The following is a 14,822-nucleotide window of genomic DNA, read 5'->3' on the forward strand; positions in this document are numbered from 1 at the left end:
GTGCATTCGCTAATCCCGTGGGAAAGTGCCAAACTTGTCAGTTTTTATAAATTGCTGTCTTTATGACAGGAAACTGGGAGGGGAAGGGTCTTGTATCTGAATGGAACAGCAAGGAGAAAATGGGGATGTAAGGACAGATGTGTCCCCAAGTCACTATTCTCTATGGTGGAAGCAACGCCCAGAGCAAGGGTCTTGCTGAAAGATTGGATGCGAGCCATGAGAATTCTATAAGCATCCGGTAAATGTTTTGGCTGGGTGAGGAGAAGACCTCCTGGAGGACAATTAAAAACTAGGCAGGCTTTTTTTGCTTTGTTTCGTTTCTGTTCAGCACTCTCTAAACATAGCAACTATTTTTATATATTTGTTGGTGGTAATAAAAAGTATTCTTTACTTTTAACTGAACACGTCATCTGTCGAGAATGATTTGAGGATGAATGGCAAGCCATTGTCAACATGGTAGTGAGTCATAAACGGGGGTTCAGTCATGCTCGTAGCATCCGGCACCCTCAGGCGAGACTGGGATTCCTAGACGGTTCCTAGATGGTCCTAGACCCCTAAGCAGCACAGACTGGCTTAAGAGCTTGTAACGGAGAATGCACCTCCTGGTCCAAGCATCCCTGACAGGCTGCAGACTGTGAGCAGGAGCCTAAACCTTAGCTTCCACCGATTTGTATTCACACTCACAGTTGCCTTCATGATGTGAAATGTCATTTGATATGACCAGGAGTATTGTGGTGTGTGTCTGAAGGGCTAAAGCTCATGCGAGCGCTTCCAATTGACTTTGCTTATTCTACAGAGGTGATAGGTTAAAGGCCTAAAGTTCAAGCACAGTACAAGATTTTTAACATGATGCAAAAAAAGCAGTAAAAAATACATAGTTTGTCTACTTACAATAGTTTTAAAATTCAAAACACCGTAATTTTAAAAATATTCTGAAGTTTACATTGTAGTTTTTGGTTTGTAGTTTTTGTTTTTTACTGCTACAAAAGAGCTCAGTTATAATCTGTAATTGCACTGGCCAGAGCAAAAACTTTGTTCTATGTGTTAAATAGCTCGATGAAACGGGAAGGAGGAAGCTGGTTGATGGACACAACTTGGTCCTTTGTCAAGGCCTGTAAAGCTCAGATGTCTCCTGTGCAGCAGATGCTTTAGCTGAATGTTATGAACTGCTCTTGTAGAGTACACCTTCTAATAGATGTCACTCTTCTCTTTCCCCCTACTCTTTTGCAGCAAGTGACGGGCAGAAGTTTTGGTGAGAAAGATTTTCGTTCTGGATTAGAAAACGGCATTCTTCTGTGTGAGTAAGTAACACTTACCGCTTTGAGCCTTGAATACAATCTTGACTAAAACTGAAATGAACTTTAACTAGTATGTCCAGTTGTTGGTTTCCTTCTGCGAGTTTTGACGTTGTGCACCCTGGTATTTCACTGCAGCATCGTTTCAGTGCCAAAGCTATTGTTACGGTGAGGATTGAAATGTGGCTTAAAGAAAACAGGTTTTGCAAAGTGCTTCCCTCACTCCACCCCAGCTCCTTAGTTGAGTTATGTAAAGTAAAAATGATGTTTGCTTTTAGGTTTCCTTTTATTTAAAGATGTTAACCACAGATTGGCAAATGGTGTTCCACACCTGCCTGTGGACGTCTCTGCTACAGTGAGGCGTTTTGGACCAACTCCAGGTCCGAGCACTGTCAAGAGTTAGCCATCTGAATACCATCAATACTCAGCGGCTTTTATAGTTTCTGGAAAGCTTAAGCATCCTCTAAATTTTACCTAAAGGTGTATTTGAATGATGTGTTTTGTAATTTTTGGACAAGAGACGCAAGTTAGCTTTTGCACGTTTCTCTCTGCTTTTAATCGCTAGTTTTTAGGCAGAGTCTCCCAAAAGCATGTCGTGGGCTTAGATGCCAAAGCTGGTGACTTTTAAGAGCAATTTGGAAGTGTGCCCTAATGCCTGTAGTTCTTTGCAAATCCCATGCAGGATGTCAGGAGTTTGGGATCTGAATCACCTGTATGGACCAATTTCTGTCCCTGGGCATGCAGGGTTGTCACTGAAGTTGGTAAAAGCTGTCTTTGCACACCAGAAGGACAAAGCTTGTGCAGAACTGAATGCATATGGAAATTTATAAATGAGATCTCCCGAGATGTTTAGCTGGACTGTTGCAGCTGTTGGTTAAGTTTTATACTACAAAAGGTACTGGAACTTGGAAACTGTTTTCAGCAGTAGAGTTGAGCTAATATCCTGTAACTCAGCTCTAGGTGTCTTACGATAGCTTTGAAACCTACCTGTGTAAATACTATTGTATATCTCACTGGTGTCATTAATCATACAGCTTTAACTTGAGCTGTTAAAGGGGAAAAAAAAACCATAAAGGAAATGTTACGATCTGGTTTGATTGTAGTTGCATGTCTTTGTGGAGGAGTGGCTTTGGGAGGAGGGAAATAGTTGTTATTGTTGATCAAAAGTTGTGTAACTCGGAAGGAGCATGTAGTTTACCTCTTTGTATTTAAGTGTTGCCTCTTGCACAAGATCTCTCTCCTCTGTTCAAGGGAAGTACTGTGTGCTGAATCATTTCACAGTGCTCTTTAAATGCTAAGATTGAATTGTGTTGCATGAAAAATAAGGGATGTGTGTTTCAAGATTAGATTGTAATCTTATCTGCAAGCAAGCAGAGGTAGTCTGATTTAAATGCTGTAAATCTTTAAGATGTAAAGCTTAACTAACTAATGTTTGGCTAATGAAATGCATAAATGTGTATTTCTTAAGGGGTTGTGAGCTCCAGTAATAAGCAGGTCAAGGGACACCACTTGGTTATGCTACTAAATTGCTCTGTGATGTTGGGCAAATTGCTTGTCTTTGTTTACCACCTGTGGATCAGTGTAAACCAATCTGAAGGGATCTGTCTCCTCAACCTCAGATGTGAGAGGCCATGATGTTTGTATTGCGTCCCACTCCTGGCAGCTGTGGCTAGTGGGTAAAACTCCATAGGCTACAGAGCATTAACCAGAGAGCTACCAGTCTGGTCTTCAAGTTTGCCTTTCTGATGATGAACAAATTATGAGGCCAACAATAGGAGCGTGCTCCTCACTCGTTCTGAGTCCACTCAACAGAAATTTGGGGTGTAACACTGGGAGCTCATAATGCCTCTTCAAAAAGCACAGGTTTTCGGCAGGTGAAGCACTGATAGTTAATTTTTTATCTCTTGCTCCGTGAAGAAGTGCTAGCAAAACTGCCACAGGCAATATTGTCTCTGTAACAGGAGTTTTCTGGCTTATCAGAGACCTGCCTGGGTACCTCATGAACAAAATCTAGCGATATTTAAGCGCTCTCTCAACCTCTTTCCAATCTGTTGTGTTTGCGTCACAGCTGACCTCAACAAGTAAATGACAGTCTGATCTCAAGGTGTCTGATAAGCTACTGAAGGCAAGAAAGAAATTATAGCTGTCTTAAGTTTCTGAAAATGGAAGAATTCATTGCCTTTGGTCTGGTTTATCTGATTTGTTGAAATTTTAGGGAGAAGCTAAACTTGCCTCAGTTTATCTCTACAGGACAGTACTCACTGCAGGTGTCATTAAGTGACAACTCATAGCCAGACACTTGTGTGGGTGATGTCCATGTGAGCGTGGAATGGTGCTTACTTCTACATGGCTGTTTCGGTATTTTCCTTGCCTGTTGTATTTTGTGATGAGGCCTGAAAGAGAACTCGGCTCCTGAGGGATCCCAGCAGCTAGAGGACTGGAAACTAATGTCAGGAATGGGCACACAGCCACTGTGCCCCAAGTCTCCCAAACATGTCTCAAGCTACCCTCTGGCTTTGCAGGCATTTTGCAGAAGGGAGGGGATGGGGGTTAGCCACCATGCCAGAGTCCATTCCCCAAACGGTCAGACAAGCCATGTGCAAAATGGCACAGGGGAAATCTTTGTCTGTGTCTAGAGTACGATTGTTGGAGCTTTAGGCACAGAAATGCCAGGCTTCCTTCCAGTTGATCCTGATGTCTATGGCCTACACATCCTGGAAACTCAGGCAGACATCACTACACTGGTTATAAACAATTCATTCACGTCTAGCAACTATCCATATGTTTTAATAAATGAAAACTAATACAACTGTGCAATGCCAAAAGCTTGGACTCTTGGGAGGGACGTGTTGTGGACCACCAGCCTGACTAGCAGAGCAGCCCTGCATGCGTGTGCTAGCCACAGGCACCCGCAAGCCTCGTGCCTGCCTCTCTGGTAGCGCTTATGCTGCGGCTGGCATCTAGATCTGGCCTTGTTACGACACTTTCATAGCTTGCCGCGCTCAACTCGGGAGCGGAGGAGCATATTTAAACAATGCAGGATGCCATAAAGCGGCAAGCTGACAGATGAGAGTAACACAAGCCCTTCCTTCTTTCTGGGTATTTGAAAGCCCACTTGTGCAGTTGTCCTGACAGTGCCGGCTCTACTTGTTCATCCAGCTGTGCTGAGAAGCCAGTGACTATGACTTCTGTTTGTCTGAAATGAGCTCACGGCTTTTCAGCATAGCTGTCTGACATCAGTGCAGATGGTGATTTCAGCAAGGGACATGACAGCTAGGCGAAGGCAATTCTTGCTCTGTTCTTGCTTTGTGTATTAAATCATCATAGGCAAAGACGGAGGAGTTTCCTGGCTACGCTTCTGCATGGGTGGGCAAATGTGCCCTCCTGGGGACATGGTGGAAAGCTATATGAGGCAGGAATACACCACCAGTAGCAGGAAATATCACTAGAAATCCCCAGTTTCTGCTCCAGCATGTGTTCTTGGTTTTCTTTTTTCTTGCTACATAGCTTTAGCATTCAGGTTTGACCCAGAGAAGCTAGAGGATTAATCAGGAATAAGTTAGATCTGGTTGTTGCAATGGTTAGGTGTTCCTATTTTATGGATTCAGACATTTGACTGAAGGTTGATTGCAAAAGAAGTATATGCTGTCTCCATCTGCCTGCCCCACTGACTTGGGTACTTCTGTTGCTTTTCCGAAACAGCAGATAAAGAAGTTGAAGTCGCTTTTATTTCTAACCATGCAATAATTGCTATTAATAAGTTTAAAAATCACTACATGAAGACAAAAATGCATACATCTTCCTGCAACCTTGCCCAGTTGTTACTGCTCTAATATTCTTGCAAGTGTGGTTTTAAGGTGAGCAGTTCCTTTCCATTCTCCTGGCCGTCCACCTCCCCTTGCCTAGCTCTTCTACTGCAGGATTCTTTCTTTCAAATTGGGTATTCATCAGCTAGAGAGGTCTCTGTGGGGATGTGAGACTTGGAAAATCCAAGTTATTTACTTCCTTTGATATGACTATCCAAGGGTGATATATATCCAATATATCTGTAAGCATGTCTGACATGCAATTGGGATCATTTTTCTCTCAAGCTTTCTCTGGAATCAAGCGGTACGAGGAGTCCAGCCACTCTGAAAGTTTGTATTACTGGTAATAAGAGTCTAATGTCAGGAATAGGACCAAACCATAAAGAGGAGTAACAACAACAGCTGGGACATGGATCCTGGGCAAAGGACTTCAAACCACAAACTCAAACCAAATCCAGATTTAGGTATCAGCAGAAATGATTTGGCTTTGTGGTGGAGTTCAACAGCGTCATGTTTGTGTGTAAGACCTTTGGGTTGTGTATGTAGAACAGTTTAGCTGCATGGCTGTTGTATGTATGTATGTAAATCAATTTATAGCAGTAAATGCAGGCATAATAGATCTTTGTTTCTTCTCGAGCACGGAAGTTCTAATGAATATCTAACTGCATACCTTGAGAAGTCATGGCGTAAACATATAAAAGTACAAGAGGAAAAACTGTACGTGGTTAAAGATGGATATCACTTGCATATACAGTTCTGGATACCAACTTATGAGCATTTTCCCCAACTTTTCTTTGTTTCTTAGAGACACTTATTTTGTATATTAGCACGTGGTGTTATGTAGCTTAGTAAGATGTGCAGAAACTATGCTTATTGTTTGAAACCAAGATTCTTTTGATTCTGTAACTTTTTTGTTATTTTTTGAAAGAGCAGATACGAAGGTATTTTACTGCTTTTAAGTAATCTTGGTAAAATAGGGTATGTACAGTGTATTAAGGAAAAAGTTTTACACTTTTTCTTATGTAGGACAATATCTAGGAAAGGCAATTCCTTTCAGCTGTGCATGCTAGGAATATATGCTCTTAAAAAGTATAAGAAAGTTTTTAGGTTTTACTTTTAAATTAAAAAAAAAAAGTGAGAAGTTAGTCATGCACATGGATTATTTTAACAGTATTTAAAGAAAAAGTGAAGTGTGACTATAAATCTGAGTGAGCTGGAAGTGATTGTGATCAAGAATTACTTAATGGAATTTATCATTTACTCTGTCATGAGAATAATTTTCTTCTATAAATAAGAAGTCTCCTTAGCCTGTGTTCTTCATGTCACTGGTGATGAATGAGCTGCTTTTTCTCAGAGAGCAGAGTTTCTTTGGGCTTGCATCATGGTTATAGTGCATCTGACCAAGCTTTGGGCTGACATGAATGCTGTTTTCAGCAAGGGCTGGATATGTGCCAGATCAGTGCAAGTGTAATGCTATGGAATAGTAAAACTTTGTCTTCTGAGTCAGTGGTACCGTTAGGTATGGAGAACAGCCTTCACTGTATGTATGGTGTTTCAGTTGTTTGGCTGTTTAAAAATCACATTCTTCTTGTAAGTTAATGTCACTTCTGTAAAATTGCCATGCCACTTATGGAGACCTGGTAGGGGAAAACAAATACTCAGTCGTCTTTGCAGATATGTTATTCTACTTGTCTGTCAGTGGTATAGGCCTGGCATCAGTTCAGCACTTGGCTGTGTAGTGTACAGTGCAGAGACTCTTGTCTTGCCAGATACCTGACTGGAGAAGTTGGTGCACGCCCAGCCCTTACGCTTAATTAGGCTTTTGCTTGAATTTCCTGTTCCTGGAAACTAAGAAGGTATTTGAGTTTCATAGGCATACTCGAAGTTTTGAATGTGACCCATGCCTTGAGGTGAGAAGGGATTGGTGTTCTCCCGTGGTTTTCAGGCTCTGCGTTGTAAAGCCAAAACATTATCAGCATCATGGATTTGGCATGTCTCCAGCTTAGAGAGACGGGCTCCAAGGCTCATTAAGCATTAAGATTTAGGTTCATGTGAGGACATTTGAAACAGTTTTATATGAATCCAGTTTTTAATCTTTAGGTTTTATTGCCGTGTTATTATGAAGAGCTATTTGTTAGTACAGTTTAGGTGAGAGGTCAAAGGTAACATAAACCATAATGCTCAGCTGTGTGCATGAGAAGAGGAGAATAGTCATTGAGGGGCATGCTTGAGTACACCTAGAATGGCCTGTCTTTGTATTTATGTTAAAAAAAAAAAAAATGCATCTCAGCAGACTAAATAGTAGAGTTTTTTCAGTGGAGCTTGGTAATTGACAGGGCCAGAGACTGTGGAACACTGACCCATTCAAATGGCGTGTTCCTCAAGTGCAAAGCAAGGTAATCCTGTGAGAGGTTTCAGCTTTCCAAGAGTGTATGTTTAAAAAATTATATTGGACATGTACTTTGGGCAATTATCCATGGCCATTGCTACTCAGTGTAAAACTATGTGTGAATTGTAAATCTATAGGTGCATGGGATGCTCTTCATGTCAGTTGTGGTGGTAGGTTCTGTATAAATAGCTTGTAAAGGCATTTACACAATCTTCCCTGTTGCCTTTCTTGAGCTGTTTTGCAAGGCCTCTATCTTATTCATATTTTTAGTCTTTAGCAGAGCAAGACCTGTGCTATCCTGTGTTTGGCATACTTGTTTTCTCAATCCTACACATTTGCATAGTTCTTTATTCACCTTTTACTTATCAGACTGGACTGTAAGCCCTTTATAAGACAAAGTTAGTTCTGTCCTGCTTGTTAAAAAAGCACCTTGTTCATCTGATCCTGAATAAATAATGTCAGGGGCATCATTAGCAATCACTCAAGAATGTTTTCCCGAAAATATTTTTGTGACCTCAAGAACATCTCTATATTTTGAAACTTCTTTACCACTTCCTTTGCAACAAAATATTTTGACTTTTCATGGTCTGCTGTGTTTCAATGTGATTTGTTCACCTTTAAGACTAATAGTGGATTTTTCTCTCCTTTTCAACTATTTGGGGGCATTTTGGAGCTGCCACTAGAGCATGAGTTTAAAATATGTGGATACTGAAGCTGTCTGGGCTAATAATTATCAAGTGCTGAAAGGCTGCTTGTTAGAATGTGAATCTGTAAAACTTAATTTAAAAAGAGAAATGTCTCTGAAGTTTTAGTGTGGATAGAATTTCCTGAACTCTCAAATATGAAATGCCCTTTTACTTTAAGATCAGGCCATTAGTCAGCTTTTCTTTTTAGGAATATGATCTGTTACTTGAGCAAAGAGCTCTGTTGGATACCTATCCCTCCAGCCTGGATTGATCTGTGAACACATATCACTTCAACTTTTCTTTTTTTGCATTTCTGAAGCTTATTCTCTGAAAGTGCTTCTCTTCCATTTCCTCTTAGAAACAAGGTCTTTTTGAAGGCTGGGTCTTGGCAGCCATCGTCTGAATATTTTCTTAACTGACGCTTTCTTGCAAGAATTTCATGGGCAGTTGTCTTGGTGCTTTTCATTAGATCTTTTATCAGCTGTTGCCTGAAACGCCTTCTCTTCCTGGCAGAAGTTTTTCAAATTCTTAACTGGTGATAAACAACCCCAGGAAGATCTAATAGGTTAGTCACACAGTGGCTAGTACTGATTTCAGCTTGTCTGTCCTGCTGTGGAGATACCTTATCTCCTGGAATGCCAAGCCTTGGGGACAGCACCAAATAGAGCAATTGATTCTTCCCATACCTATCAGAGCTGGTTTTTATCGGGGGAAGGAAATGACCTAGCTTCTCCCTATAATAGTGGGGATGGAGCAGCTTCCCGCTTCCATCGTGCCCTGTTGTTTCCATAAGGTAAGGCAGCTCTAAGGTTTTAGCTTCTACGCACTGTCTTACCGTGCTTCATCTAACAGCTAACTACGGAAGAGTCCAAGCCAGCACCTGGTGCAGGGGAAAGGGAGGCTGGGGATGTGGATGTTGGACTGAAAGTGGCAGGAGCACTTTGAAAGGTGAAGAACAGAGGATTGTCCAGACTCAGGACAGGTGCATAAATGCTGGGGTGGTGGGGAGAAATCCCAGCTGAGAGCCTGAAAGGTCTGGAGAACAGGTCAGCTGTGTGTATAGAGACGCAAGTTTTGTGGATGGAGCCTGAAGAGGCTTGGTTTTATCCTGTTTCGGGTTATTGTCTTTTGGGTGTTTGGTGGGATTGTCGGGGTTTTTTTCCTTCATCGTATTTTGTTTGAATTCTTTTAAGAACTCTTTTATCTGTATTACTTTTTGTCATGTCTTCGCTCCTTTTACTGTTAAAAAGTGCCTTGAGTTTTCATTATCGTACCTCCCTTCTGGTCATGTCAGAGAAACACTGGTCATACCAGGCACCAGAAAGCCTCAATAGAAGAAATACTACAGTCTTTATATTTCTATTCTTTCTTTTTTCCTCCCTGTGTCATTTAACTTCTTGCGTAAGTAGCTGTTAATACTCCAGAATTATTTCTGTGAGAAACAAGTTGGCTGAAAGCTGAAGTTTTAAAAAGTCCTCCCTAAACTTGTTTTGCCAGTCATCTCCAAAATGTCTGCTGGTCACCAAACCCCAGCTACCAAAAAGGTCAAGCTTGGGGAACGTACCTACGTCCTCCTTTTGAAAACAGTACTGAAGGACATTGTTTTGTGGTTTGTTTCAAGCACTATTGCCTCACTGTGTGATGGCAGACCTTAAATTAGCAGTATCTTACTGGAGGGGAAGGAAAAAGGAGAAAATAATAGAAGATTTAAAATCATCCTGTTTTGTTATTTCTCAGGACTGCTTAGTTGGACTTGTCCCATTGACATCTGTTTTCCTAGATGCAGGAGTACGAAAAATAGTACCGATAACTTCAAAACACCCACCCCCCCCAATAAAACCCCCCCAACCCAGAAAAATTCCAAACAAACAAACAAAAACCCCAACAAAAACAACACTTCAACACTTCCGCTCTCTGACCATTTATACAGTAGCTCACCAACCTTGGCATAGCAGAATGTGGTACCCAGTGATATAAAGGTTTTGCTTTGCTCTTTAGAAGATGCACATCCACTTGAGGATTTTCTATGTTTGAAGAACACAGCTGTACAAAAACCTGAACTAAATTTGTGCTTGGTAAAACCTGGGCTTGCAACTGGTGGTAGTTTGGGGCAAGACCAGGGTTTGACATTTACATTAGGAGCGAGCAGTGTGTCCGCCCTTGATACCCTCACGAGGATGAGTATACTTGAGCCCTGATGATTTTTACTGCACAAGAAAAAGGACTGCTTCCTTGGAGGAAAGAGTTAGTATCAGAAAGGGTCAGCAGGAGCTGGGAGGTACTCAGAGAAGCAAGTGATCATTCAAAGTCTCAGTACAACTCGTGACCTGTTAGGCTTCAACACTTCGTCTGAACCTGCCAGTAGGGACCTTAGTGCCTTCCTTAGACTCATCAGTATTGCTAAACTGGCCAGACAGATCATATGTCTGAAGTAGAGGATCTTAAGGTGCCATCAACTAGGTGTGTTTTTTGAGGAAGTGCCTTCAAGTGTCTTCCTGCTGCAAGAATGGGTGATGGAAGTAACTTGTCTAACATGATCTGGGGATAGGGCCTTAAATGTCTGTTGTAGCAAGGCTTATGTTGATTGCCTGCCCTCTGTGACTCGGTATGAAGGTGATAGGGTTAACTTTTGTAATGGAAGTAAATGTTGTGAAAATGAAGCACTGAACAATGTGTATGTGTTTCAGCTGATGTAGCAGCTGATGGGTTCTGTGTTGCTCCTGTAACGCTTGTCCTGCCACTGTGTTTTCCATATCTTTCTCAGGGATTGCTGCAATACAAATGTATTATTAAAGATTTAATTTAATGTCCTAGAACAATCATAGAATCATTAAGGTTGGAAAAGACCTCTAAAATCAGCTAGTCCAACCATCAACCCAACACCTCCATGCCTACTAAACCATGTCCCAAAGTGCCACGTCTACACGTTTTTTGAACTCCTCCAGGGATTGTGACTCTACCACCTCTCTGGGCAGCCTGTTCCAATGCTTGACCACCCTTTCAGTAAAGAAATTTTTCCTAATATCCAATCTAAACCTCTCCTGATGCAACTTGAGGCCATTTCCTCTTGTCCTATCACTTGTTACTTGGGAGAAGAGACCGACCCCCACCTCACTACAACCTCCTTTCAGGTAGCTGTAGAGAGTGATAAGGCCTCCCCTCAGCCTCTGCTTCTCCAGGCTAAACAATCCTTGTTCTCCAGACCCTTCACCAGCTTTGTTGCCCTTCTCTGGATGCGCTCCAGCACCTCAATGTCCTTCTTGTAGTGAGGGGCCCAAAACTGAACACAGTATTCGAGGTGCGGCCTCACCAGTGCCGAGTACAGGGGCACGATCACTTCCCTACTCCTGCTGGCCACACTATTCCTGATACAAGCCAGGATGCTGTTGGCTTTCTTGGCCACCTGGGCACGTTGCCGGCTCATATTCAGCCAGCTGTCAACCAGCACCCCCAGGTCCTTTTCTGCCTGGCAGCTTTCCAGCCATTCTTCCCCAAGCCTGTAGCATTGCATGGGGTTGCTGTGGCCCAAGTGTAGGACCCGGCACTTGGCCTTGTTGAATTTCATACAATTGACCTCGGCCCATCGGATCCAGCCTGTCCAGGTCCCTCTGCAGAGCCTTCCTCCCCTCAAGCAGATCAACACTCCTGCACAACTGGGTGTCATCTGCAAACTTCCTGAGGGTGCACTCGATCCCTTCGTCCAGATCATTGATAAAGATACTAAACAGAACTAGCCCCAAAACCAAGCCCTGGGGAACACCACTTGTGACCAGCTGCCAACTGGATTTAACTCCATTCACCACAACTCTCTGGCCTCGGCCATCCAGCCAGTTTTTTACCCAGCAAAGAGTACACCCGCCTAAGCCATGAGCCACCAGCTTCTCTAGGAGAATGCTGTGGGAGACAGTGTCAAAGGCTTTACTAAAGTCCAGGAAGACAACATGCACAGCCTTTCCCTCATCCACTAGGTGGGTCACCCTGGTTGTAGAAGGAGATCAGGTTGGTCAAGCAGGACCTGCCTTTCATGAACCCATGCTGACTGGGCCTGATCACCTGGTTGGCCTGTACGTGCCATGTGATGGCACTCAAGATGATCTGCTCCATAACCTTCCCTGGCATTGAGGTCAGACTGACAGGCCTGTAGTTCCCCGGATCCTCCTTCTGGCCCTTCTTGTAGATGGGCATCACATTTGCTAACCTCCAGTCAGCTGGGACCTCCCTGGTTAGCCAGGACTGCTGGTAAAGGATTGAAAGTGGCTGGGTGAGCACTTCCACCAGCTCCCTCAGTACCCTTGGGTGGATCCCATCCGGCCCCATAGACTTGTGAGTGTCCAGGTGGCATAGCAGGTCATTAACTGCTTCCTCCTTGATTATGGGTTTTTTTTCTGCTCCCCGTCCCTGTCTTCCTGCTCAGGGGGCTGAATACCCTGAGGATAACTGGTCTGACCATTAAAGACTGAGGCAAAGAAGGCATTAAGTACCTCAGCCTTTTCCTCATCCTTGGTGGCAATGTTCCCCCTCGCATCCAATAAAGGAGGGAGTTTCTCCTTGGCTCTCTTTTTGTTGTTAATGTATTTGTAAAAACACTTTTTATTATGTCTTACAAAATCCATTCAGCAGGATTTTTGATGCTTTTTTAAGTTACCAAATCTGTGATTCCAGAAGAATGTGAAGTTGTTTTGTCTTTTTTTTTTTTGGGGGGGGGAGAATCCATTCAGCAGGATTTTTGATGCTTTTTTAAGTTACCAAATCTGTGATTCCAGAAGAATGTGAAGTTGTTTTGTCTTTTTTTTTGGGGGGGGGGAGTAATGTGATGCCATAAATAATTTTCAGAGATAACTGTGAGGTTGGACAACAGATGCTGGAATTGTTCCCCTGTCCGTAGATGCCTACAGTGCAGGTGTGTAGACTTGCTGTGCAGCTAAGTTCAGAAAAAAGGCTGTTTCTGGTTATGGTCATGTTGATGGCTGCCTGATGTCTGACTTTTCTGGTGTCTGCAGTGCAGTAGGCAGGACAGTACTCTGCCATGTACTGGTTGCCAAGGCTTCTGAATGGTAACCAGTGGGGTTTTCTTACAAAATCCTTTTTTTTGAGTGGTACAGAAAAGGAACAACAAATGTTTATTAACAGGTCAACACACACTATTGTGGTCAGGTTTAGGGCTGGGAGAGTGACAAAGCCCAGAGCTATAACTGTAGTGGGGTTAGAAATGGGGCTAGTGTAGTGGGGCTGGAGGAAGGTTTAGGCTGCAAATGTTTTGTGCTCTGTAAACTTGGTCGCTGGGGTTGTGTCTGAGTGTCTTCACCTCAGAATGAGCCAAGGGTTAGGATTAGGACTGGGGGAGGCACAAAGGCTAGAGCTGCAGATGCAGTGGGGCTGCCAGAGGAAGGTGTGTGCTGCAAGTTTTCTTCCTTGCAAACTCTTTAACCTGAGACACGGCTGGGGACGTGAGGCCCAGGGCAGCCAAGTCCTTCGGTCAAGGTCAACAGGGCAAGAAAGCGTGGGACTGCAGTTGTAGGGGGCTGCCAGGTGAAGGCGTGGGTTAGGAGGTGTTTTCTCCCCTGCAGACTCTTTCCCCTTGGCCACGGCCAAGGGTCTTGTGCCAGGTCCCCGGTGCGAAATGGTTAGGGTTTTTGTTTGCCCCGTATTTCAACAGAAACCTGCCGGAGCTGATAAAACTTTACATATCAGGACAGATGCTCTACATGAGTCTAAATAGGCACAGAAAATTCAGTTTGTGTGTATTGACCTATGTGGGAAGAGGTGTATTCAGTGGCTTTTTTGAGAAGCAGGAACAGATAGTAACTGTGTGACTGAAGGCGACCATTGAGAGACTCTGCATAAATAGTACGGCTTTTCAGCCAGGTTGGTGGCCGAGCAAGCTTAAGCCACTTGATATTTTGGCGTCTGGACTGTTGCTCTAGATGAGGCAATAATTAAGAAGCAGCCAGTCTGCTCTGGAAGAAATCTCCCTTTGGCACGTTCTGCAGTGAGCAAGTCCTGGGGGTTTTGGTGCCAGACTGTTTAGAGATGTTTCCAACAGAAGGTAAACATTTTAATAATAGAGACCTTTCTTCCTCAGGCTTTTCCCTCTTGCCCCATCCCATTTCCTCCCTCTTCAGACTCCAAACGGTGATCTAAAATGTTGTTTATTCCCTGCTCTTTTCCTTCCTCTCATTTTATCCTTCTCCCATATTTCACAGGGAAGCCTGTACAAGCCATTTTGAAGATTTATTTAGAATGGGCTTTGGCATTTGAGGTTTCCATTAAGACCTCTCTATTTTACTTTCTATTACTGTCTGTGGCTTTTGATCTGCACCTGCAGTATTGATTGTGGTGCCTAATGTATTCATGCTTGAGTAATAAAGAAAATGGGATGCTTTAGCTAATATATCCCTTTTTATCTGAGACAGAACAGGCAGACTGAAGGTGGAAATCACAACAGAGCTAGAGTATTTGGAAAGGAGTGCTCTGACAAAAAAAAATAATATTAAGTTGCCTGTTGCAGCAGCTAAATGGAAAATAATAGTTTATAGGGTTGCTGCTGTGCAAGTCTGAAAGGCTTGTGCCTTTTTGGGGAAAAAGAAGTAATGCTTGTTTGTCATCTGTGAAATAAAATGATGACTATAGGAAGTGAGGTGTGTGG

The 14,822-nt window shown here is 43.0% G+C and overlaps 1 protein-coding gene across 7 annotated transcripts in view; it reads left to right on the forward strand.

The window, feature by feature from the left end:
• LIMCH1 (LIM and calponin homology domains 1) overlaps positions 1-14,822 on the forward strand; it is a 182,406-nt gene that overhangs the window by 65,123 nt on the left and 102,461 nt on the right. For all 7 annotated transcript variants that reach the window (XM_075499988.1, XM_075499986.1, XM_075499987.1 and 4 more), the window contains exon 2: positions 1,231-1,301. In XM_075499988.1, coding sequence (XP_075356103.1) covers positions 1,231-1,301 — 71 coding nt within the window. The remainder of the gene's footprint in view (positions 1-1,230; positions 1,302-14,822) is intronic.

Source organism: Mycteria americana, chromosome 4 (genome assembly GCF_035582795.1).
Source record: "Mycteria americana isolate JAX WOST 10 ecotype Jacksonville Zoo and Gardens chromosome 4, USCA_MyAme_1.0, whole genome shotgun sequence".
Lineage (NCBI taxonomy): Eukaryota > Metazoa > Chordata > Aves > Ciconiiformes > Ciconiidae > Mycteria > Mycteria americana.